Here is a 26,078-nt window from a genome sequence, read left to right as displayed (position 1 = left end):
GAGGGATGCGTCACCCTGGGCAACTGTTCTCATCCCACATGCTTCTAACCAGCTGCAGGGCCTCGGGCAGGTTACACACCCACTCTCTGCTCCTTGAGGACAACACACATCACTCAGAAGGCGGTGAGGGGACTAGGAGATAGAAGGCATTGAAACACCATAGTGCCTGGCACATAATCGTGCTCAACACATTTTCCTTCCCTTGCCCTCAGTGGCTGAAGAGGCCTGAATCTGCTTTTGTAAAGCGGCTGAGCAAATGCCCAGGATGTCCGACCACAGGGCTGGCTCCCAGGAGTGGCTGAGTCCCATTGCTGCTTCATCTACGTAAGCTCATGACTATGAATCACAAAGTGAGGCAGGTTCTACCTCCCGACCCAGTAACTCAGGGGGCGGGGGAGGAACATCTCCATACGCAGGTAGGAGGACCTGGGGCAGCTCCTGTAGTGGCTCTTAGATCCTCTGAAATTCCAGAATCTTCCAACCAACTGCTGTCACGCTCATGACATTAATTGAAAGGGAAGGCACAGAGGAGCGCGGGAGGGGTGAGGATCAACCATGTGTTTTTAAATTGTTTAAAATTTTTCGAATATTTAAAAATGCTTTTTGTCATTTACCAGACTCCTAGTATTTAGAATTTTTTTCTATGCATGTAATCCGAAATGAACTCTGTATCTGTGCCTATAAAAACACATCAAGATGGCATTAGCTATATTTGTATCCCAGTCTGTCAACTGGGAGGGGATTGTTTTGTGCTTCTTTTTCTCGATCAGAACATGTCCTGGAGTATGGGGCTCGGTTCTGGATACCACACTTGATGAGGGACAGGACAAAATCCGGGTGAGTTTGGAGATGATGCTCAGCTGGTAGAAGGAATTGCAGAGCTGAGAGCTGGAGGGAAGGAAGGCTTGGGGAAGATATGATCACTGTTTTCAAGCATCTGAGGATGAAGTGAAGGACAGATTAAACACAGGGGTCAAACTCTGAGGCTGCAGAGAGATAGCCCTTGGCCCGTTAGAATGAAGATCTTTCTAGAATCTGGCTGCCCGATGTGGCATGGATGGCCTTGGGGATAGATTCCCATCAATCAATGTCTGAGTGAATAATTGCCAAAGACTATGATCAGAGGACCCAGGCACTGGGAAGGGGTGTTGACTTAAATCAGAAGGTCTTTTTCAAATTTCCAAAATATACGCTTTATGATTCTAGAATTTGTCTAATTTAACAATCCTTGGATAGAACATATGGCAACTTTCCAGTAACTAGAATGTTTGCTTAGTGGGAAGAGTCCTTGGCGATCGCTTCTGCTTTGTAATAAATACTACTAAATATTAGCTTAATACTTAATATTGATATTTTGTATTAAGCTACTGTACTGTGCCCTACAAAGTTGGGAAGTCGGGCCAATGCAAACTCTTTCTAACAATCTACAATCCCCTTGACCACTTTGGTCAGTGGAGGTGGGAGCTACTGAAATAGTTTGACCAAATTACTTGGTTTAGTGATGCTGGCAACATACCTCTGAGGGCACACAGGCCCTTGGGGGAATGCTCTGGAAACAAGTGCACCCAGCAAGCCACAGCCAGTGGAGGCCATTGGGGTTAGATATGGACATTGGAGGACACCTCAGTCCACTGTGGGTCCAATCAGCCTTCAGGACTGAGGTGCAAGCAGTTTGTAAGTTAAGAGAAGGGTGCCACACAGGCAGTAGGGTGGTTGGAGATGTGACTGTGGAGCCAGGTTCCCTGGAAAATGACTTCATTTCTTTGCTTCTCAGTGTCCTGATCTGTAACATGGTGACAATAATCATAGTACTTGGTTTATGGGACTGTTGTAAGGATGAGTTGTTAGGGGATGTTCCAAATGTCTTAGTGCAATTTTAAGCCATATTGTCTTCAGAATACATGCTACAAACTTAGGGAAAAAACATCATTTTAAATGAAATCGAATGCATGTCATTAAAGCACTTTAGAAGAGTGCCTGGTATATAGCAAATGGGATTCACATTTTGAAAAACTCTGGCTTGCTGAGAAACCAACCCTGAAATATCACAAATGGAAGGCATTCACTAAACAGTTTCAAAGTGTATTGAGAAAAAGAAGAAAAACTGGAGTCCCAAGAGCTGGTTTCCTACAGCACCTGTTGGACTTGTTCTGCTCTTAAGCCAGTGGTCCCTAAACTTCAGTACCTGTCAGAATCCCCTGAAGGGCTTTTTAAAAGCAGGTTGCTGGGCACCATCCTAGAGCATCTGAAGAGCTTTTTTTCAGATGATATTAACATTTAAATCGGTAGACTTTAAGTAAAGCAGATTACCCTCCATAATGTGGGAGAGCCTCTTCTAAGCTGAAAGCCTTAATAGAAAAAGATGGATCTTTCTGAGAGAAGGGGGAATTCTGCCAGCAGATGGCCTCCAGGCTTGACCTGTAACTCTTCTTTGATCTCCAGCCTACCAGCCTACCCTGCAGATTTTGGACTTACCAAGCCTCCATAATCACGTGAGCCAATTCTCTCTCTTTATGCATCCCTGTTGGTCCCATTTCTCTGGAGTACCCTGACTTAATACAAAGCTCCTTGGAATGTGGCCACGGACATCTTAGGATGCACGTGTAATCTCTTATTATGGTCAAAAATTTGAAAGCACGTTTTTGTCAAAAAATGTTTTCTGAAATGCTCATTGCCTTTCTGGGCTGGAGGTGAGTGATGGGTGGCAGTGTGACATCTACTGTCGTGTTATTTGAACTGATCTCACTTAGCATTAGTCAAAGACGGGAAGATGGTGCTGCAGGGGCCATATCCCTGGTAACAAAGGGTCAGGTACCAGTTTGATGTTTTGCCTTGGTACAATTGATATACCTTTTAATTTTCTATTTTGGGATATTTACTCAGCAATTTCAACTTCAAAGGGCCCTGCAAAAAGTAATTAATATTTCCTTACAACAGCCCTAGGAGGTAGTGAGTGTTATTCCCATTCTCTGTCTGGTAAGACTGAGGTAGTAAGATTGGGACACATCTGAAGATGCAGATGGAGACCAAACTTGGGACTCCCTGACACCTAAGTGTGTGCCTTCTGCTGGGCTTTACTTTTTTTCTAAAGAGATTCATGGTTGGGGGATCAAAATTATTCTTATTAACAATAATAGCTACCATTTATTTACAGCTATCATGTGGCAAGTGCCATATAAAATACTCTGGGGGCTTCCCTGGTGGCGCAGTGGTTGAGAGTCCGCCTGCCGATGCAGGGGACACGGGTTCGTGCCCCGGTCCGCGAAGATCCCACATGCCGCGGAGCGGCTGGGCCCGTGAGCCATGGCCGCTGAGCCTGCACGTCCGGAGCCTGTGCTCCGCAACGGGAGAAGCCACAACAGTGAGAGGCCTGCGTACCGCAAAAAAAAAAAATACTCTGCATACATCATCTCATTTAGTTCTTCCAACAACTCCACGTAGCTGATGAGATTACCATCTATACCTTGCAGATGAGAAAGTAAGACTCAGGGGGGTTAAGACATGTGTTCAAGGTAGGAAGTGCTGGAGTTTGAACTCGGGTCTCATTTGCTCCAAGTCTCCTGCCTACACCACCAGACCTAAATGCCTTGTATGGATCCTGAGGGTCCACTGCAGAACAAGAGCTCTGAGGCCAGCGATTCCAAGCGTTAGTGTTTGAACATCACTGGATTGTAACCAACACAAGGGCAAGGACCTGGGTCAGCTTGTTCACTAGTGCAGTCCAGCGCTTAGCATAGACCCTGCCTAGCTCTAGGAATACTCACCTAGCCTGTTTCAATTCTCCTCTGGCCCATTTGCAAGTTTAACCTAAATAATCTTTTCCTAAACTCAACACCAGCTTAAAAAGGACAGGAAGGGCATTTACTGGGGGCATGGACAAAGGGGAAAGTATATGGATGTTGTCAATTGGCCAGCTTCTGTTTGCCCACCCTGGTCCTTAGATGGAAGGTTCCGATGGGCTTTCTCATGCTTCCCTTTGGACTGGATGTGGTTTATGGTATTAACGGCTTCTTCTGAACAGTGTTTTGGTTGGATGGGTTACCATACTTTATCTCCCAGGAAAGCTGGAGAAATGATATTGGGATTCAGGGTGTCATGCCAACAGGACGGGGTTATGCCCACTTATAATAGTCTGTCACAAGGAGGTAACTCTTTTTTTTTTTTTTTTTTGTGGTACGCGGGCCTCTCACTGTTGTGGCCTCTCCCGTTGCGGAGCACAGGCTCCGGACGCGCAGGCTCAGCGGCCATGGCTCACGGGCCCAGCCGCTGCGCGGCATGTGGGATCTTTCCGGACCGGGTCACGAACCCGCATCCCCTGCATCGGCAGGCGGACTCTCAATCACTGCGCCACCAGGGAAGCCCGGAGGTAATTCTTTTGATAGTGCTTCTCCCCAGTTTCTGTCCATTAGAGCAGAATGAGCTCTGCATTTGCCCCTCCGCCAGCTTGTTATCTTGGAATCCAGAGGCTTATCTCTCATTGCCTTCTTCCTTCCTAAGACCCAGGTAGTGGAGAGGAGGTTTACTTGTTATTGGTCAACCATATTATCTTACTAGGAAGGGCCTAGTTGAATAAATTATTTCAAATTAGTGATATACTTTAATTAAATGACATAGTTAAAGATTTAAAAAAATATTTAATTAAATTAATTAATTTATTTAGTTTGGCTGTGTTGGGTCTTCGTTGCTGCGCACGGGCTTTCTCTAGTTGTGGCGAGCGGGGGCTACTCTTCATATCGATGTGCGGGCTTCTCACTGTGGTGGCTTCTCTTGCTGTGGAGCATGAGCTCTAGGCGCACGGGCTTCAGTAGTTGTGACATGGGCTTAGTTGCTCCGCGGCATGTGGGATCTTCCTGGACCAGGGCTCGAACCCGCGTCCCCTGCATCGGCAGGCGGACTCTCAACCACTGCGCCACCAGGGCAGCCCTGTCCTTTTTCTGTTCCAGGACCCCACCTAGGATCTGATAGTACATTTAGTTGTCATGCCTCCTTGGGCTCCTCTTGGCTGTGACAGTTTCTTAGATTTTCCTTGTTTTTGATGACCTTGACCATTTTGAGGAGTGGTGGTCAGATATTTTGTAGAATGCCCCTCATTTGTTTGTTTGTCTGATATTTTTCTCATAGTTAGAATGGGTTTATGGATTTGGGGAGGTCACACAGCTGAAGTGCCCTTATCATGTAATATCAGGAGTACTTGCTATCAACATGATTTATCACTGGTGATGTTAATATCAATTAAAATGTCTCCTGGCCAAAGTGGTATTTTCTAATTTTCTCCACTCTAAAATTACTTTTCCCCCACCTTCCGTACTCTATTTTTTGGAAGCACAGTCCACACTAAAAGGGGTGGGATACAGAACTCCATTTCAAAGAGACAGGAGTATCTATATAAATTATTTGAAATTTTTCTCTAAGGAAGATTTGTCTCTTTCTCCCTATTTATTTAATCATTTATTTATATCAGCGTTGACTCATAGATATTTATTTTATATTTGGGCTATAACCTAATACTATGTTATTTATTTTGTTGCTCAATTTGTTTCTGCTTTGGCCCTTGGGAGCCATTTCAGGTTGGCTTCTGTGTCCCCTTGGTTTGTTTATTTTCATGTCCTGCTTTTTGCTTTTTGAGCACTTCCTTGCTTTCTGGCACAGCAATATGCTCCACGCTCATCTTTATTCTTCATTCTCACCCCTAGAATCAGTCATTTCTTCAAGGAGCCCTAGTTGCTTTCAGTAGAGAATGGCATTAGAAACCAAGACCTTGGCACTGGGTGTGCTCATTGCTACTGGGCTGTCACTGCTTCTAGCTCTCTCAGCAGGAAATATATATGTATAATAACCCATGCATACACACATATTTCTGTATTTATCCATCTGTATCTATGTTAAGCCGAACATGAGTTTATATTGATGTCCTTGACTCTAATCCAGTACTACATGGATTATTCTAGCCTTCCCTCTTTGCTTATCTGTGAGAATTATCCCTATGACAGTGAGAAACCTGGCTCCCACCATCCACCATTCAACTCCATTATATATGCATAGCTGTTTCATAATTGTTAACTCATACCCCTGTGAGAAGCAGTTTTAGAGTACAGTGTTTATATACAATTCCCTTTGTCCTTAGCCTTATGGTTTCTAGTCAAATCAAGGTTTCCAAAATTTCCAAAGCTATTTAGGTTAGTTTCATTTTCTTCCCCCCACTCCCTATAGGGCATCTCCCTCCTTTAAAATGATTTCTTCCCATTTGACTTGGGAGAAATACTGGATGTTGGCTTGTCAATGAGCCTTTGAACCATGACGTTTCTCTCAAGTCAGTGTCATAACTATAAGAGCTTTTCACCAGACATGGCAGACCGATAAGTGTTCTAGATGATTTTCATAAAATGGTAAAATCTCTTTTTTCACATGTTTTATAATTATAAAAGGCTAAGTGCTCATTCTGGAAAATGTGGACATTTTTATACTGTAGCAAAGTGTAAAGAGTGAAGAATCTCTAAACTCACCACGAAGAGCTATTTTCTTCATATTTCCAGTAACAGATGTACCATGTTATAGAAACACTGGAAACATCCAGAATATGGGTTTGGAAAAAGCAATGTCAGTCAACTCTGATCTGGAAAACGTGGTTTCTCTTGAGAAAGTAAGGAACTTAAAAAGATGAGATATGCTTGAAGACACAGAGATTGAAGTGGAAATTACCACCTCCCCTGCTTCTTCTGCCTTACATCTGGGTAGTTGTGCGCTGAAAAAAATTCCCTCCGCTTAAACCCCTTCTTTCAGAACTGAGAGCCCTGTCCATCCCTCCTTTCTCCAGGCACTTTGCTTTGCACATTGTAGGAACTCAGGAAATAATTGACATGTAGCTGAAGTAGACCTAAGTCAGCCTCAAAAATCAACTGTTTCTATTTAATTTCAGATTTATTTTATTTTTCATTTGGCAATAAACACTTTTTAGTGGATTAATCATGACTCATTTTATAGCTGGCCCTACGTTTAAGATGTTGGTGACGCTCTTTCCGCCCTCCAAAGCCCTTGATGGAGCACATTAGCCGAACTCTGTTGCCTTTATGAGCTGGGGTCCACTTTATTAGCCACATAATGTTTGTAGTTTGGTGTCTTTAACTCCAATTTCCTTTTACTCACCAAAGGAAGAACCACAAGAGGGACTTTTGCCAGAGGCAGAAAACCTTTCTCCTCCCTTGCTTCAAATCTATCACTTTACACAGAGGGTATTTTAATGGGAAAAAGCTAATAAAACTTTTCGCTTTGGATTTTTTCCCTCCCAGGGAGACGGTATTTGGGCCATATAGAGCCATTCAATCTGATGGACCAACTGTTTTAAAGACTTCCCCTCCATAAGCCCAGTTTTCTTACAGGGATGACAACCTCAGCATTGTCAGGGCTGAGGGAACAGTCTCGGGGGCCAGTTCAGTTCTGGGCTCATTGCAGGGTTCTGGATACTTCTCTTTCTGGGGGTTGTGTATCTGCTTCGTGTCAGTGGGAGGGCTAAAGGGAAGCTGAAGGAACAGCCTGGGGTAGCAGGGCAGTCGGGCATTTGTGACATCAGCAGGGCCACCTTCATTTGAGTAGGATAAATGTTTCTGTGCAAGGCAGTGGTCCAGCTTGAGTGGGGGTCTGAGATCCAGCCTGTGCCCGGCTCGCGTGCACCCTCGTGTGGGACTGTGTATGGGTGTCTGAGGGCTGCTGTAACAAACTACGACTAACTGGGTGTCTTAAAACAACAGAAACTTGGGAACTCCCTTGTGGTCCATTGGTTAGGACTCTGTGCTTTCACTGCTGAGGGCAGGGGTTCAACCCCTGGTTGTGGAACTAAGATCCTGCCAGCTGCATGGCATGGCCAAAACAAACAAACAGACAAACAAACGACCCCAGAAATGTATCCACTCATAGTTCTGGAGGCTAGAAGTCTGAAATCGAGATGCGGCTGGTCCTGGAGTCTCAGAGGGAGAATCTGCACCATGTGTCTCTCTTAGCTTCTGATGGTTGCCAGCAATCTTTGGCATCACTTGGTTTGTGGCAGCATAACTCCCATTTCTGCCTCCATCTTCATGTGGCCTTCTCTGTGCGTGTTTCTTCTCTTCTTACAAGGACACTGGTCATATTAGATTTAAAGTCCACCCTAATCTAGTATGACCTCATTTTAATTAATCACATCAACAAATACCCTATTTCCAAATAAGGTCACTTCTGAGGTTCCTGTTAAATATGAATTCTGGGGGGAACATGATTCCACCCCAAATGGGCATCAACCTGGAGGAGAAGTCACCTTTTAAAAATTTGCCATTGGCTCTATTTACTTACCCAGCTATAACATTTGCTTTTTTTCTTATTTGTACAAAGTTGGATATCATTTGTGGAAGCAGTCAGCTATGCAAGATCTATTAGTTTGCAAGCTTCCCAAAGCAGAAACCCTATCTGATGCCTCTTTGGGAACTGCCATGGCTTGTATGGTAGATTAAGTTCTTAAAAGTGTTTGTTTCAAGAAAGACAAATACCATATGATATCACTTGTTTGTGGAATCTAAAAAAATGATACAAATGGACTTATTTACAAAACAGAAACAGACTCACAGACAGAGAAAACAATCTTATGGTTATCAAAGGGGAGGGATAAATTAGGAGTTTGGGATTAACAGATATACAATACTATCTATAAAATAGATAAACAACAAAGACCTACTGTATAGCACAGGAAACTATATTCAATATCTTATAATAACCTATAATGGAAAAGAATCTGAAAAAGAATAGATATATGTATATGTATAACTGAATCACTTTGCTGTATACCTGAAACTAACACAACATTGTAAATCAACTATACTTCAATAGAAATTTAAAAAAATAAAAATAAATGTCTGCTGCAATGACAGTAAGGAAGCCTGAAAAGAAACCTTCTGATTCCAGCAATTGTAGCAAAACTTTTTTTTCTTTTCAACACAGGTGAGTCGTCCTTAACCTGTTTCATCCCATGTTTTTTCTGCTTCTCTGGTGGTTTGGAAAAGTCTCTTGGATTCTCATGGGTTAAGTGAGGTAGGTTCTACCTCATCACTCAGTGATGCATTCCTTTTCAAAGTGGGCTCCATGGAATATTAACCCCGTTAAAAATTGTTCCAGGAGAAGAGGGTTCTGTGGTCAAATAAGACTTCTGGGAAATTGTGCATTTGCTATTCTCTTCCTGGAAATTAGCTGTACACACTGGCTTTGTAGGGGTTCTGACAAGTCCTGCAGTAGAGACACCGATTACACTTTGTTTAATCCAGTGTATCTCAAATTAACTTGACCACAGAGTCTCCCCCACCCCTTTTTTGGGGTGTAATGACACCTATTACAATCCACAGAACTAGTCCAGTGGTTTGAGTACCACTGGAGAGAGTGGTCAAGAATATAAATCTTTCAATCAGACTCAAGTTCAAAACTTAGGTTTGCTGACTTCAGACAAGTAACTGAACCTCTCTGAGCCTGAGTTCCTCATCCGTAAGATGGCATTATCACGCTTCTTGCTTCGTAGGATTAACTGAAATAACGTAGATAAAGTGTTTAGCACCAGGCCTGGGATATAGTAACAACTGAATACAGTTAAGTATCTATTATTATATTATTATTAAAATTTTTTTATTATTTACATCCCTATGACTTCTTATATTATTCTTAGAGATCATTTGGGGGAAATGACCATCTTGATTCTAGCAAAGAAGATCAAAACTGTTGACTTTTGTACAAATCAGGGGCTTTTCCTCAGCTTCTCAGAACTCTGGGGATTGATAGTCACCGGATCCAGTCCTTCTGAAGCCGGGGAACTCTGCCAATCGGTTGTGTCCTCTTAGGCTGGTCATAAGCCAGTTATGGTCACCTGAAAGAAAATTACGCCCCAAGTGGCACATGAAGTTCGACATTTCAAAAGGCATTTCCTGGTTACCGGATTACCTCTGGGAGTGTGAGGCTGGGGCGGGAGGGAGATGTGAGAAACAGGTCAGGGGAAATGACTTGAACATTCCTGGGTTCTAGAAGCACCAACCTGTCCTTTTCGGACGCATGTACCACAGAAGATATCACAGAGTCCACTGACGACTTGGCTGAGGCAAAGGACAGCTTCTACCACGCCGATCCCCAGCAGGATGGAGAACAAGACCACGTTCCAGAGGACGATGTGCTCAGGCTCTTGGCAGTTAGCCCAGGTGGGTTGGTTGAGTAAGTAGCTGTTCCTGCCAGGACAGGGGAGACAATTAGCCTGGTTTGAGAGCCAGGAAAGGTAGAGAGCTGCCATTTACCAGCATGTGAGAGGCACTAGTCTATCACATCGCTCTCATCTTCATAAGGATAGTACATTCATGACTGCCCATTGGTCGAGGGTCGAACACACCATCTTTCCCTGTAACAGCACAGCATCTGAGCAAGGCATTGTGGGTACCGACATAGCCACACAAGGGAGCAGAGGAAGAAGCGGGAAATTGTGTGGTGCAAGATTTGAACTGCTCGAAAGATCTCAGGGCTGGTAAGGATTGGTTAAGAGCTCGGGCTCTGAAGTCCCACAGACCCAGATCCTAACTCCAGCTTCTTCACTAGGAAGTTCTTGATAAGCTTTGTCAGGGAGGGATAAAATGTCCCCCTCTACATATCTTGAGTTCTTGTGGCTGGACTAATAATAAAATTGACACAACACAGATTAACAGGAGAAAGAGAAACAAAATTTAATGCGTGCCCCTGGAGGTCTCGTAGAAATGAGACCTAAAGTAGTGGCCAAAGGAGGCAGCCTTTTTTTTGCCCACACCCCACGCAGCTTGTGGGACTTTAGTTCTCCAGCCAGGGATTGGACCCGGGCCCTCAGCAGTGAGAGCGCAGAGTCCTAACCACTGGACCACCAGGGGATTCCCCAAAGGAGGCAGCTTTTACACTCTTCAGACAAAGAAACGATACATTGGTGAGGAATCGACAGGACAAAGAAACCTAGGTTTGGGTGCTTAATTAGTAAAGAATCTAAACAGTTCGAGCTTGGTAGTCAATTAAGGAAGTAACAAGGCCTGTTCATATAGACTCCTTGGCCCTGAACGCTCTATCTCTGGCAGTAAGGGTGTCCTTTTAGCCCCCGATGTAGGGAGTGCACCTTTCACATGAGATTTATTTCCTGCTTTCAGGGAGACAAGAGAGGAGGGTCAGAATGGGCTTCTTGCATCATCTCTTTCTTAAGCAACTTTCACTCAAAATAATCAATATACCATTGATTGATATATGTGTCAATGTACAGCCTTCCCTGGCCCCAATAGTTGCCTAAGTGTTTCTGTATATCAGCTTCCTTATATGTAAAATGGGGCTAAAAAATAACATCAGTACCATGGAGTGGGTTGGGAGGATTAGATATTAGCACAGTGTCTGCCATGCAGTAGGCACTGTAGGCAATATATTTATCATTATTATCATAAAACGGGGAGGTCTAGAGGTTTAGAGTAGCTGGACAGGGTTTCGTGAGGGAAGGATGGAGTCACCTGGCCTCGAAGGAGGCAGCAGCCAGTGCATTATAAGAGGAAACAGCAGGCAAACAAACACTCTAAGGAATATTTGGAATCAGAGGGTTCTAGCTGGACAAAGAGAAAATGGAATAGGTTTTCAGGCCCTGTTTCATAGTTATATACTATTTGGTATCTCTGCCTTTAAATCTCCGCCTTCACCCATATCCATTCTCGTCTATTGAGTTCTCAGTGAGATTGCAAGTTCCTTAAATGTAAGGATTTCTTGGCCTTAATGAGTACTTTTACATTTTACAAAGCCCCTCTGGCTCATCTACAGCGAAAGGATTGAAGCGGAAAATGGAGCTGGGATGCTTGCTGGAGGGCTGGTGTAGACACGGAAGCAAAGGGTGTTGCAGATTTGGAACAGGGTGATGACAGACTAGGCGAAGCGCAGCGGCCAGATTCAAGGTGCCCTGGTGAGGTAGAACTCACAGGATTTGGTGGTGGATTGAACTTGGGGTGCAGAAGGGAGAATAATCAGTGACTCACAGGTTTTGGGTGCCGTCTAACGGGCTGGGGATGACAGAGAGGAAACTGGCAACGGAACATCAAGGGTTTGGACATATAACTATTGAAGTGATCTGAAATTCGCAAGAGGAAATTTCAAAGAGGTGATTTGGTCTCTGAATCAGGAATTCAGAAGAAAGATCTGGGCTAGAGATAGGCATTTGGGGATTATTTATATGGGTAGATGGAGGGTTCGGAAAGCCATGGGGATGGATGAGCTGTACCAGGGAGAGAACGTGAAATGAGAGGAGAAGCAGTGTCTTTCTCAATCATTGGTGCTGGGTTTCTTTCCTTATTCCTTTAGGAAAATCAGTGGGCGTCACAGGGCCTGCCATTTAAGGATAATCTGTGCAACCCTGCAGCGTAAACCCTGACAGTTGGTTTTTCTTTTTGTAATGCAAGTGCCTGATTTAAGCTTTGATTGTGAGGCATCCGCTTCAAAGAGGGCTATCTCAGATAAACACAGTGCCAGCTTCACACCTAGGTAAAAGCCTGACTGAGGCTCCTTTGTTTTAGCGATCTTGGTTGATTTCAGTAACCGACCTTTTGGGCCACTTATTTTTTCTATTCCTGTGCTTTAAATTCCTGCTTTTATGTTGTAAGTTCATCAGTAAAGAGTGAGCCTGTGAAACCCTAGACCCCCAGCCTCAAACCCAATAAAAGCAGAACCCCAGGCCCATGCACTTGCGCTCCCTACCCCGCCACCTCCCCTCCCCCCAACCTTGCTGTGTGACCCCAGGTGTGCTGTGTAATTTCCAGGTCCTGTATGTAAGAAATCTTTATTTTTTCAAAGTTTCTTGATGGTTATTGCTAAAGGGCGTCTTGCAATCATAATAAGAACCATAAGGACTGGTCCAGCCACAACACTGCTTATTGATAGGCTGAGGTCGTCACAAAACAAACCCCAAATTTGACTATTGTCTCCCCAATTAGACTGTGAACAGGCAAGGTGTAAATAGGCAAGTGGTCTTATCCCTCTTTTGGAATCCCTTCTCTTATCACAGCGCCTAGTCAGTACTAAGCAAGCCCTCAGCACGTGCTCACCTGTGTTTAATAATGGGGGGGCTTCCCTGGTGGTGCAGCGGTTGAGAGTCCGCCTGCCGATGCAGGGGACGCGGGTTCGTGCCCGGGTCTGGGAAGATCCCACATGCCGCGGAGCGGCTGGGCCCGTGAGCCATGGCCGCTGGGCCTGCGCATCCGGAGCCTGTGCTCCGCAACGGGAGAGGCCGCAGCAGTGAGAGGCCCACATACCGCAAAAAGAAAAAGAAAAAAAAAAAATAATAATGGGGAAAATGAAGTCAAGGTATTGTACTGAATACCTTGGGTGAACTGCTTAATTCACGGGCACACCTTGCCTTGGCCAGTCACCTCTAGAGATTGGTGATTTGGGAATAAATGTGTCAATCTGGTACAGAGAGAGGAGCAAGACACCAAGTATGAATGGAGGTACCTGGCCCCACTACTGCATAGTCAATTCTCAGAGCACACATTCTTTGTGGTCATCACGGTATCATCTTTAGATGTTAGACAGGGACCCAAGGCCATAAATGCTACTCACTCCAGGGAGTAATTCCTGAACGGGTAGGTGTAGTTTCCACTGCCTGTGTCACAGAGGGGGCCACTGAGCAAACCCAGTGAAGAAATGACCACACAGTACACGGCGCCCACAGTGCCCTGTATGGCCAGGAGCACAGGGAACAGCATCTGCAATGGAACAGAATCAGAAATTCAGTGCAGCAGTGCAGCACCTTTTCAAAAGGTGGTCCTTTTGAAAGATCCATCCTGAGTTTCCTGGCAAATTGAAGAGGGGAATTGACCTGGTGGGCATCCTTGTTTTGCTTCCCAAATGCACACAAAAAATGGGGGCACTAGAGCTGAGAAGACCTATGTCCATTCATCTGCTCCATTTGCAATTATTATTTTTTTAAACGTCTTTATTGGAGTATAATTGCTTTACAATGTCGTGTTAGTTTCTGCTGTATAACAAAGTGAATCAGCTATACATATACATATATCCCCATATCCCCTTCCTCTTGCGTTTCCCTCCCACCCTCCCTATCCCACCCCTCAAGGTGGTCACAAAGCATGGAGCTGATCTCCCTGTGCTATGCGGCTGCTTCCCCCTAGCTATCTATTTTACATTTGGTAGTGCATATATATCAATGTCACTCTCTCACTTCGCCCCAGCTTACCCTTTCCCCTTAAGGGTACTTGAGGACTTGTCCTCAAGTCCATTCTCTACGTCTGAGTCTTTATTCCTATCCTGCCCCTGGGTTCTTCAGAACCTTCTTTTTTTTTTTTTTTTTGATTCCATATATATGTGTTAGCATATGGTATTTGTTTTCTCTTTCTGACTTACTTCACTCTGTATAACAGACTCTAGGTCCATCCACCTCACTACAAATAACTCAATTTCATTTCTTTTTATGGCTGAGTAATATTCCATTGTATATATGTGTCACATGTTCTTCATCCATTCATCTGTCGATGGACACTTAGGTTGCTTCCATCTCCGGGCTATTGTAAATAGTGCTGCATGAACATTGTGGTACATGACTCTTTTTGAATTATGGTTTTCTCAGGGTATATGCCCAGTAGTGGGATTACAGGGTCATATGGCAATTCTATTTTTAGTTTTTTAAGGAACCTCCATACTGTTCTCCATAGTGACTGTATCAATTTACATTCCCACCAACAGTGCAAGAGGGTTCCCTTTTCTCCATACCCTCTCCAGCATTTATTGTTTGTAGATTTTTTGATGATGGCCATTCTGACCAGTCTGAGGTGATACCTCATTGTAGTTTTGTTTGTTTGTTTGTTTTTTTGTGTGGTATGCGGGCCTCTCACTGTTGTGGCCTCTCCCGTTGCAGAGCACAGGCTCTGGAAGCGCAGGCTCAGCGGCCATGGCTCACAGGCCCAGCGGCTCCGCGGCATGTGGGATCTTCCCGGACCAGGGCACAAACCCGCGTCCCCTGCATCGGCAGGCAGACTCTCAACCACTGCGCCACCAGGGAAACCCCTCATTGTAGTTTTGATTTGCATTTCTCTGATGATTAGTGATGTTGAGCATCCTGTCATGTGTTTGTTGGCAGTCTGTATATCTTCTTTGGAGAAATGTCTATTTAGGTCTTCTGCCCAGTTTTGGATTGGGTTGTTTGTTGTTTTGAATATTGAGCTGCATGAGCTGCTTGTATATTTTGGAGATTAATCCTTTGTCTGTTGATTCGTTTGCAAATATTTTCTCCCATTCTGAGGGTTGTCTTTTCGTCTTGTTTATGGTTTCCTTTGCTGTGCAAAAGCTTGGAAGTTTCATTAGGTCCCATTTGTTTATTTTTGTTTTTATTTCCATTACTCTAGGAGGTGGATCAAAAAAGGTCTTGCTGTGATTTATGTCAAAGAGTGTTCTTCCTATGTTTTCCTCTAAGAGTATTATAGTGTTTGATCTTACATTTAGGTCTCGAATCCATTTTGAGTTTATTTTTGTGTATGGTGTTAGGGAGTGATCTAATTTCATTCTTTTACATGTAGCTGTCCAGTTTTCCCAGCACCACTTATTGAACAGACTGCCTTTTCTCCATTGTATATCTTTGCCTCCTTTGTCATAGATTAGTTGACTAAAGGTGCGTGGGTTTATCTCTGGGCTTTCTATCTTGTTCCATTGATCTATGTTTCTGTATTTGTGCCAGTACCATATTGTCTTGATTACTGTGGCTTTGTAGTATAGTCTGAAGTCAGGGAGTCTGATTCCTCCAGCTCCATTTTTTTCCCTCAAGACTGCTTTGGCTATTTGGGGTCTTTTGTGTCTCCATACAAATTTTAAGATGATTTGTTCTAGTTCTGTAAAAAATGCCATTGGTAATTTGATAGGGATTGCGTTGAATCTGTAGGTTGCCTTGGGTATTATAGGCATTTTCACAATGTTGCTTCTTCCAATCCAAGAACATGGTATATCTCTCCATCTGTTTATATCGTCTTTAATTTCTTTCATCAGTGTCTTATAGTTTTCTGTATACAGGTCTTTTGTCTCCCTAGGTAGGTTTATTCCTAGGTATTTTACTCTTTTTGTTGCAATGGTAAATGGGAATGTTTCCATAATTTCTCTTTCAGGTTTTTCATCATTAGTGTATAGGAATGCAAGAGATTTCTGTGCATTAATTTTGTGTCCTGCTGCTTTACCAGATTCATTGATTAGCTCTAGTAGTTTTCTGGTAGCATTTTTAGGATCCTCTATGTATAGTACCGTGTCATCTGCAAACAATGACAGCTTTACTTCTTCTTTTCCAGTTTGGATTCCTTTTATTTCTTTTTCTTCTCTGATTGCCATGGCTAGGACTTCCAAAACGTTGTTGAATAATAGTGGTAAGAGTGGACATCATTGTCTCGTTCCTGATCTTAGAGGAAATGGTTTCAGTTTTTCACCATTGAGGACGATGTTGTCTGTGGGTTTGTCGTATATGGCCTTTATTATGTTGAGGTAGGTTCCCTCTATGCCTACTTTCTACAGGGTTTTAATCATAAATGGGTGTTCCATTTGCAATTGTAATGAATGAAATCACACACTACAAAACTGTGAGCAGAAAATGTAACTTATTTATCACTGAACTCTTAGAGCCTACACACTGCCTGGCACGTAATATAGGTGTGCTTCCAGTCTCCTAGTCTGCACTCACAGCAGACATCAGTTATTGATCTCAGTACTCTTCCCCTAGAAGAAAAAGCGCCACAGTCCTCAAAACAGAGCAACTGACCTATTGGTATTGGCTTTGTTTGAAACCTAAATGAAACCTACTCGCCATCCTGGTGGTGGATGTTCAGTAAGTATTGTATGATTGGATGAATAAATGAATAATCATTTTTCTAATGCCTGAGTCAGCGATCAACACAGGGCCTTGTACTGTGTACAAACTCCATAAACGTGTTGACTGGACGGGTGAATGAGTGTGACAGCGAGGCAAGTGTCTGGGACAGGCGACCTCCTGGCATATTAGCGCATTAAATTGGGGCAAAGCTGAGGGACTCGTTTGCTTCAAAACATGAGCTCTTATTCCTGACACATCCATGTTGTGTCTTTCTTACCACAGGAAGGGAGGGAGGGGCTGGCTGGAGTTGAATGGAATGACTCAGGGAGCTCCTTGGAGATGGTCCTCAAATGACCTGGTGACCAAGGTCTCTTTGGAGGGTCTGACTGGGGACTGCAAGGGTTGGGAGAGGGGACTCTGGGAGTAGAAAAGAAGTGAGACAGTGTATGAACTAGGAATATAAGAACAGTGAACAGCTCACTGTGAGCAGGGACCTTGGTAAGCAGGTTTGTATGTGGGAAAGAGCACGATCTTGGGGGTCAGGAGACCAAGACGAGTTCCAGCTCAGCCAGACCTGCCTTCACTGGGTGTGTCTTGAGAGCCGACCGTGTTTCAGGCATCTGGGAGTATGGAGATGATAACTGTGGACCTTGCCTTGAAGAAAGCAGCTTATATTCTTCCTGGAGTTGCGTAAATAGTCCTATATGTCCATTCCAGCTCTGAGATTACAGCCATGCGAATCTGGGCAGGCCACTCAGTCTCTCTGGGCATTTCCTTTCCTATTCATCAAATGTAGACAAGTTTGCAAAATTTGTGGTTACAGTTCCATTGGTTTCTTCCAGCAGTGTTGGGCAGTGGAAAGGGCAGTGGTATAAGAGGGCCACATGTCAGGAACAAGACACAAATACATAATGGATACACTTACAGAGTGTCAGCCTTCTGTTCTTCATGGGGCGACTGTAAGAGAGTATCTGTGAAAGAGTTTTTGACAGTAAAATCTCCAATTCCCTTCTTGCTCAAATCCCAGTTCTAGGATGTGTTAATCTACTGGCTGTTAGGGAAATAAGAAAGCCAGAGGATGGAGGGTCCTAGACCTTCCCACAGACAGACAGACTGATAGAAACAACCAGCCAAACCCTGGCAGGCTGGTCCACCAGAGCTCACAGGCTTTGTGCGTTAACGGCTCTCTTTATACCCTCTCCAGGCTCATTCTTCCTGGGATCTCATGCAATAACCCTCATCACTGTTGGAGAGAGCCCTGCATAATATCACTGTACTTTAAAAGGAAGTATTTGTCATTTAGATGTGGAAAAAATAATACAAGTGGATGTATATGCAGAACAGAAACAGACTCACAGATACAGAAAACAAACTCATGGTTACCAAAGGGGAGAGGGAAGGGGAGTGGGACAAGTTAGGCATATTGGATTAACAGATACAAACTATTATGTATAAAATAGATAACCAACAAAGATATACTATATAGCACAAGGAATTATACCCATGATCTTGTAATAACCTGTAATGGAGTATAATCTGCAAAAATACTGAATCACTATGCTCCACACCTGAAACTAACACAATATTGTAAATCAACTATACTTCAGTAAAACTAAATAAATGAAAGGAGGGTATTAGAAGTACTAGACTATGGTCAATGGGTTAATAGTCTGGCCTTCAGAAGAGAGAAAGCTTGCAGCCTGGGAAGTAAGCCCTTTTGGGGGTATGGGTGGGAGTCGAAACGTTCTGTAGACCCCACAGTACTTACCCCGCATCTGTGAGCACAGCAGTCCTCTCCACCTCCCCTCAACATTATCAGTGCTGGCACCATAACCTGTGGCAAAGAAGGTGCTCTTGTAATGAAGGGAATGTTACCATTTTGGAACAAAGTTCCAAAACTCAAGCTATTTAAAAATGTCTAATGATTCCTCATTGCCTGTAGGACACAACACAGGTCCTGGACATTGTACGTGAGCCCTCATGCCCTGCTCCTGACCTGCCACCAGAGCCTCACCTCTCCTCCATAGAGACCTCTTGACACACCACCTTATGGTCCCCCAGGAGACACCCGGGACCTTCCTGCCTCTGGGCTTTTGAATATGCCCTTCACCATTTGCCATCAGATAAACTCTTATTCACCTGCAAAGGGTCAGTTCAAATGTTATCTTTTGTACTAGGCTGAATAAAAAGGCTCCCCCCGCCCCCGCCCTGCCAAAGATATATTCACTTCTGAATCCTGGTACCTGTGAATATTACCTTATATGACAAAAGATATGATTGAGTTGGGATCTTTATTATCTATTTATTTACTTATTTTTGACTGCCTTGAGTCTTCGTTGTGGTGTGTGGGCTTTTCATTGCAGTGGCTTCTCTTGTTGCAGAGTGCAGGCTCAGTAGTTGTGGCGCACGGGCTTAGTTGCTCCGCGGCATGTGGGATCTTCCCAGACCAGGGCTCAAACCCGTGTCCCCTGCATTGGCAGGCGGATTCTTAACCACTGCACCACCAGGGAAGTCCCTGAGTTGGGAATCTTAACAGGAGGAGTTTATCCTGGATTATCTGGGTGAGCCCTAAATGCAATCACATGTATCCCTACAAGAGAGAAGCAGAAGGGGTTCTGAGAGACACACAGAGGAGAAGGGGATATGGAGACAGAGACTGGAGCAATGTCTTTACAAACCAAAGAATGCCAACAGCCACCAGAAGCTGCAAGAGGCAAGGAATGATTTTCCCTTACAGCTGAGAACAGGGGGCCCCGCCAACACATCTACTGAGAGCTTCTGGCCTCCAGAACTGTGAGAGAATACATTTCTGATGTTTTAAGCCACTACGTTTGTGGTAAGTTATTATAGCAGCTATGGGAAACCAATACATCTCCTCTTTGTACTGTTCAGTGACCCCCTCATCCACCCCCGGCAACATGAATGGTTCCTTCCTTCCAGTCACTCCATCCTGTCGCACTGAGCGTGCTCATTCTCCTTTTACCACTGGGTTCTGAGTGCTGGTTCAGCAGCGTCTCCCACGGTGCCCAACATGGAATCAGGACCCAGTGTTATGGTGGTGAAATCTATGATGACATTTCGCCATGTTTCTTCTGGCACTGTGGGGTAGCAGGAAGGTAGGGGCATGATAGGGCCATGGGTCAGGAGCAAGAAATAAATACATAATGGATGAACTTAACTTTATGAAAAAAAATCACCTCACCCTGAGAGATAGTTGGTAAATGTGTTTGCTGATGCAGGCATCTGGGAAATCCCTACTTCTCACCAAGGTGACCCATTTCACAAAAATCTCAGATTCTCAGTTATCTCATGGTAACTCTGTGCTGGGATATAGAGCTGACGGGAACCTCCCAGGTAGGAAGAGATGGGCCGGGACTCCTGGCTTCCCTGGGGGATGGCTGAGGGCAGCTTTGAGCCTCAGGTCGCTGTACACTCATAACCTGGAGATGAGGTAATGCTCTCCCTTCTTTGAGTTTCTTTTCCTAGTTCTGGTGATTCTCTGGCAACAGGAATTACTGATTCTTCTGTCTTATGCTGGGCCTTTGGGAGACCCAAAGCTCCCTTGAGTCAAATGGGAGGGTCAACTGGAGATTGTGTGGCAAGGGTAGGTTGGGCCTGACAAATGAGAGCTTTTGGAACCACCCTGGAGGAGGTAGGTGCTGAGAGTGTTTCCAAGCACCTTCTGGGGAGCATAGCTTGGTGTTTCCAGCAAACCAGGCTCCAACACGGGGGTCAGGATGAAGCGATGGATTCAAGTCAGAACTGTCATAGCTTGACGGCACCTGGGCGTGCGTCTCTCCTGCTTAAAAGTTCTAGTGGATGCTCGTTCCTCCCCTGACCTCATTTCCTACCCTCTCTTCCAAATCTTTTTCACGTGGTTCTAGCTACGCTGGTTTTCTTGCAGATCTAGGAATTATTCAGCCCATTCCCAGCTCAGGGCCTTAGAACGTGCCAATCCCTCTGTTTGGAATGCTCCTCCCCCAAATATCAGCGTGGCTATTCTTCCCTCATTCAAGTGGCTTCTCAAACACCACCTCCTCAGGCAGTATCTCGCTGTCTATCTATTCCTTTACTCTATTTTCTTCCTAGTGCTCTCACCACCTGACATCAGCACATAGTGGATTATTTATGATCTTTCTCTTCTCTACTAGAACGTAAGCCCTAGGAGAGTAGAACTGTAATACCCAGAACAGTGCTAGCACATAGTAGATGCTCAGTGAATATTTGTGGGTCAGCTACTCAAGGGTAAGGGACTGGCTCATCAGCATGGGACGCAAGGTCAAATGGAATGTTGCCTAAGTCTGCATTTCAGCACCGTTTCCTATCCCTTCTTCACGTGAGCAGCCCTTGCTCCAGTCACACCAAACTGCACAGTGTCCATGAATGCATCGTACTCTGTGATGCTCCTCTGCCTTTACAAAAACTGCTTCCTCTGCTTGGAACACGCTCCTCCCTTCTCTGCCTGGCAAATACCTACTAATTCTGTAACTCTATACAGTACAGCTCAGATACCTGTTTCTCTGGGATGCCTCTCTTGGTTCCCAGAGGTAGAGTTGATTGTTCCCTCTCCTGCAGACTCCAGGCCTCCACTGTGGCAGGTACTCACCCCACTGGGCTGAATTAGTTGTGTGTTTTCCCATCTCCCTTGGTGAAGGAACCTAGGGGCCATCTCTGCTGGGTCAGGCAGACCCCCACCTCTTGCAGACCTTCCACCTCCAATCAGACCTCAAGTGATCCCAAACCACACCACGGACTAGTTCTAACCTCTCCCTCCTAATGGTCTTGCCAAGTCTGCAAATAATATTGCTGGAAAACAGCCATTAGTTACCTATGGGAAGAAACTGGGGCCCTGCATCTCAGTCCCTAGAGCAACCAATTCGGTTTATGTCATGGTCGTCCCAGGTGCCCTGTTTTAACCACAGAAGCCTGCCAGGCATTCTGGGTTGGCCTGTGGCCTCATGAGAACAGAGAGCTGTGATCCTTGGCCGTGGCTTTGCTGAGACAACTACCCTGCTGGGGTCCCGAGGCTGCCTTCCAGCAATCATATGGGGACTAGGAGATGACATACTGCTGGATGTGACTTTACACACCATGGCCGTGAGCCCTGTGTGTATAAACTCAGCCGCCGAGTGACTGACCTCCTGGCGGGGGGGTGGGGAGACAGTGACTCATGTGGTCCGGTTTTTCTCTCTCATCTGGAAAGCAGCACTGTCTAGAGTAGCCCCCCCACAGGCACTTTCCTGTCTTGTTTCATCAGGGCTCTGCTGACTTAGCTTCATCTTTTTCTCTGTGTCCCGTGTTGCAAGCGCACGTGTGCATCAAATGGGAGAAACGGAGAGGTTATGGGCTTTGGGCTCAGATGAGTGTTTTAAGTCCTAATTCTGCTGGGCTCCCTCTGCGTGGCCGCAGTCAGATGACTTAATCTGCTTGGGCCTCATTTCCTTACCCATAGGATGGAGGTGATGATCCCACCTCACAAATGAAATAACGTGTGTGCAAGCATTTGATACACTCGAAACCTTTGTGCAAACGGCTGTTACAATGATTATTAAAGGGCAGGAACTGTGAATTCAGGATTTCTCCCTTCCATATCTTACACAGCGTTTGGCATGGAGCTGATGATAAATGGATAGTGTGCTTGTCATTGCCTGCAGTGTCCCTTGTGGCTTTTGAGATCTTTCTGGCCTTTTATTTTGTTATCAGGAAGGCAGCTCTGCTTATTGGCTTCTCTTCCTCCGTTCAGAGCCCAGCTCCTCACCTCCACACCTTCCTCAGCCCTCTGCAGTCTGGGGTCCCCATCCTCCCTCAGGACCGCTCCAGCCAAGAGCCGTCAGCACCTTGCTGGGTACCAGATGCTTTTCACGTCCCAGCTATGTCCCTTCTGCTGCAGTTGACCCTGGGATTCCTCTCTTTTTCTAGAAACTTTCTCTCTTCTTTTTTCCGACTTTTCTCACTTTCCACTTTTTCGCTTTGCCTGAAACTTTCTAGCTGTTTTTCTCAGTCTCCTTCCTCCCCTCCCCTCCCTTTGCATACTCTCAATTTGCAAGGTTTCCTGGGGTTTCGACCTGGGCCTCTTTCTCCTCTCAGTCAGTTCACAAGCCCTGGGCAAACCCGCTGTCCCCTGGGGCTCTACATCACCTCTCCATGGTGGTTCTCAAGGTTGCCTCTCCCCAGGTCTCCAGTCCCAGCCCAACCATCCTCTGCTCCTTCAGGGCGAATGTGGAGCAAAGCTCAGCCTCTGCCCTCCCCCCCGAGGTCCCTGCCCCAGGGAACGCCTTCACCATCTCCCTGGCTGCTCAGGCGAGAATGCCAGAGCCACCCTGACTTCTCCTTGTGCCCCCTTACCTCCATCACTCTTCAGATCCTGCCAACTCCTCTGCACCTTCCTCTCTCCAACCTCATGGCCACTGCCTTAGCTGGTCTTAGAGCCAGGCATGAGTGAAGGCATAGAGTAGACACTAAAGTGGACTGAACAAAGAAAAGGAAAAAGGAGGAAAAAGGAAAAGGAAAGAAAGAAGAGAAAAGGGGATAGCTCATTGGTTTTTACTTTATCCAACTGCATGGACTGGTTTGGTCCTGTTTATTTTATCCCCATTTCGCCGTGAATATACAAGTGTAAGCATCTTTTCAGGAAATCCTGGGAGGTTGTGTTGGAAAATTGGAGTGAGGATTGGACAGCTGGCTGGTATTGGGGGATGCTATGCAGACAGGGTGTCTGGTCCCTGCCTGAGCCAGGCTCCACTCTGCTTTCCCCAGGACCAGGGAGTGTCCTCTCTGAGTCACTTTCTTTCAGTGAACATTCTAAGATTCTGCAAATAGGAAGCCTAAATTCCCTCAAGCTACTCAACCCCTTTCAATAGTCACTGTATTTGCTCATCTATGTCTTGAGAGAAGTTGGGTGCCGATGGACCTACACATTCTACAGATGAGGAGAGTGAAGCTAAGGGGAGTTTAATGATTTGCTTGGCGGTGGAACTGAGAAATGCAAACCTGTCCTGACAACTAGGTCTGTACTGCCTCTTAGGTAGGGCTGTGAGCTGAGAAACAGACAACCTTTGCTGAGGCATTGCTGATTTAGAGGTTCTCTTGGGCAGGAAGAGAAGGCCCAGCTCTGCTAGGATGGGAGGGGCAGGTGGCCACTGAATGAAACTTGAGACATCACTGCGTCTACTACTGCGTGGGGAGGAGAAACAGGAAGGGAGGTGGTCACCTTTTTCTGAGGGTTCTTTATCCTTCATACATTCATCCTTCCATTTGCTGAGTTCAGTGCCCAGCACTGGGGTCTCACATTAACCCATGATCTTTTCCTAAGGGACTCTGGATGCCTGGGAAAGGAGGAGCCAGATGAAAATAAAGGTGGAAAGGAAGGAAAAACACTCAATGTCTACCTTAGGGGCAACGGATTACACCTTGTGGGCTAAATCCAGCAGGTTGCCTGTTTTTATAAATAAAGTTTTATTGGAACACAGTTCCGCCCATTTGTTTACATATCGTCAATGGCTGGTTTTTGCCCTAGGACGGCAGAGTTGAGTAGTTGAAACAAGAGACCGTATGGCCTGCAAAGCTGGAAATAGTCACTCTCTGGCCTTTTACAGAAAAAACTTGCCAACCCCATAACCTAGCCGAGGGAAGCCTTGATGGGAGCTACACAATTTATTTTTCGAGATGACCATCTTGAAAACTGATGACCTGGCAAATGCTCTGCTGTTGTGCTTTTCTTAATGCATATCTTTTATAACAACCACATACTAAGCTCTAGGCGAAGCCGGCACTTTGCTAGGTAGGTAATTTCGAGGCCACAGTGAATGCGACTTGGACTGTATTCTTAAGGAGCTCACAGCTAATGGGGGAGGCAGACACATAAAGAGATGTTTGCAGTACGAGGTGCCAGTGTGGAGGGTGTTTATGTATCACATGTTGTGGGGTACAGAGGAGGAGCAGCCGGCCATGCTCTGGGGGCCCTAGGAGCGTGGCCCTATGAGGAGATGAATTGCACTGTGACTTGAAGGTTGTTTAGGGGCATCATTCACCTGGAGGAGGTAAGGTAGTTAAACCTCATGCTTACCAAGAGTCCAGCTCCAAGAAAGCCGTGGAAAAACCAGACGAAGTCTGTGATCTTGGCAGGCTCCAGCACCTGTCCGCTGGGAAAGTACAGCAGGAGGTTGGCGATGATGGCAGCGATGGCCAAGGCCAAGAGCAGCAGCCCCGTGTACCTGGAGCCCGTCTCAGAACACATGGTGGATCCTCCCTGGAAGGGAGAAAGAACCAACCAACACCAGGAAGCTGCCTGCTCCAGGCACTGCAGAGTCAGGAGAGGGTGCGTCAGCCTCAGAGCCCCAAGAGCAAGACGGCGAGTCCAGCTCTGCCACTGGTAAACGGTGTGACCTGGGGAGCCAGCACCTCACCGCTCTGAGCCTCAGTTTCCTCGGTAAAGCAGAGAAAACATTGACTTTACAGATGGCGGTGCGTGGACTAAAGAAGGTAAAATCAACATGACAGCACCTGGCTCTAGCAGATGTTCAATAGGGTTTCTTTAAAGGGTTGGGGCAATCGAGGTGATGTTTAGGAACTTGCTGTTACCCTGTTCGGGTTCTTTCATCCACTCCCAGAGGAATTCCCCTAGTGATTATGAACTAGATCCTGATCCAAACCCTGTGGCTCCATCACTTAGCAGCTGTGTGACCCTGGGCAAGTTGTTTTACATCTCTCACCTCAATTTCTTCATCTGCAAAATGGGACTGACAATAGCACTCACATTATGGAATTGTTGAGGGTATGAAAATATTTTCAAAATGTTCTCCTACAAGGCTGTCAATGTGTGGTAGCTGGAGAAGAAAGAACTAAAGGCAAATCTGAATCATCTTGGCCTCTCCTTTGATTTATGTCTTTGTCAGTAAAGATTATTGAGCCTGGAGATTTCTGAGAAGCCAGGCTGGAGGCAGATGGAAAGAGGGAAAGAGGGAAAGGTTTTGCATCTTTGCATAATGATGCATTTTTTTTTTCTCCTGGGCATAAATGAGTTTGGAGTAAACTGAGTATCCTGTTTGCCGGGTGAAGGCTGCCTGAGCAGCGTGAGCCCTGGTGCTCTGCGCCGAGGTCCAGGGGCTCCAGAATGTTCCTCTGAGACCCAGGGAAGGGTTCTTGTTTTGTGTTAGGTGGCGCTCTCCCAACAGCCCTTTGTGCCCATTCTTGACTCAGATTCACGCTGAGATTGTTAACTGACTCCTGAATAGCAGCTCCTTCA

The 26,078-nt window shown here is 45.4% G+C and overlaps 1 protein-coding gene across 1 annotated transcript; it reads right to left on the bottom strand.

The window, feature by feature from the left end:
• Positions 1-9,789: 9,789 nt before the first annotated feature.
• LOC309826080 (transmembrane 4 L6 family member 1-like) lies at positions 9,790-25,070 on the bottom strand (the record flags this gene model as incomplete). The annotated part of the gene is made up of 5 exons (XM_082660066.1): positions 9,790-9,849; positions 10,040-10,226; positions 13,594-13,739; positions 18,603-18,668; positions 24,900-25,070. 5 exons carry the CDS (start codon positions 25,068-25,070, stop codon positions 9,790-9,792), a joined length of 630 nt encoding a protein of 209 aa, XP_082516192.1.
• Between the last annotated feature and the right edge of the window lie 1,008 nt (positions 25,071-26,078).

Source organism: Grampus griseus, assembly GCF_964374135.1.
Source record: "Grampus griseus genome assembly, chromosome: 8".
NCBI classification, from domain to species: domain Eukaryota; kingdom Metazoa; phylum Chordata; class Mammalia; order Artiodactyla; family Delphinidae; genus Grampus; species Grampus griseus.
The sequence above is the reverse complement of the archived record's forward strand: the minus strand, read 5'-3'. Positions and strand labels throughout refer to the sequence as shown.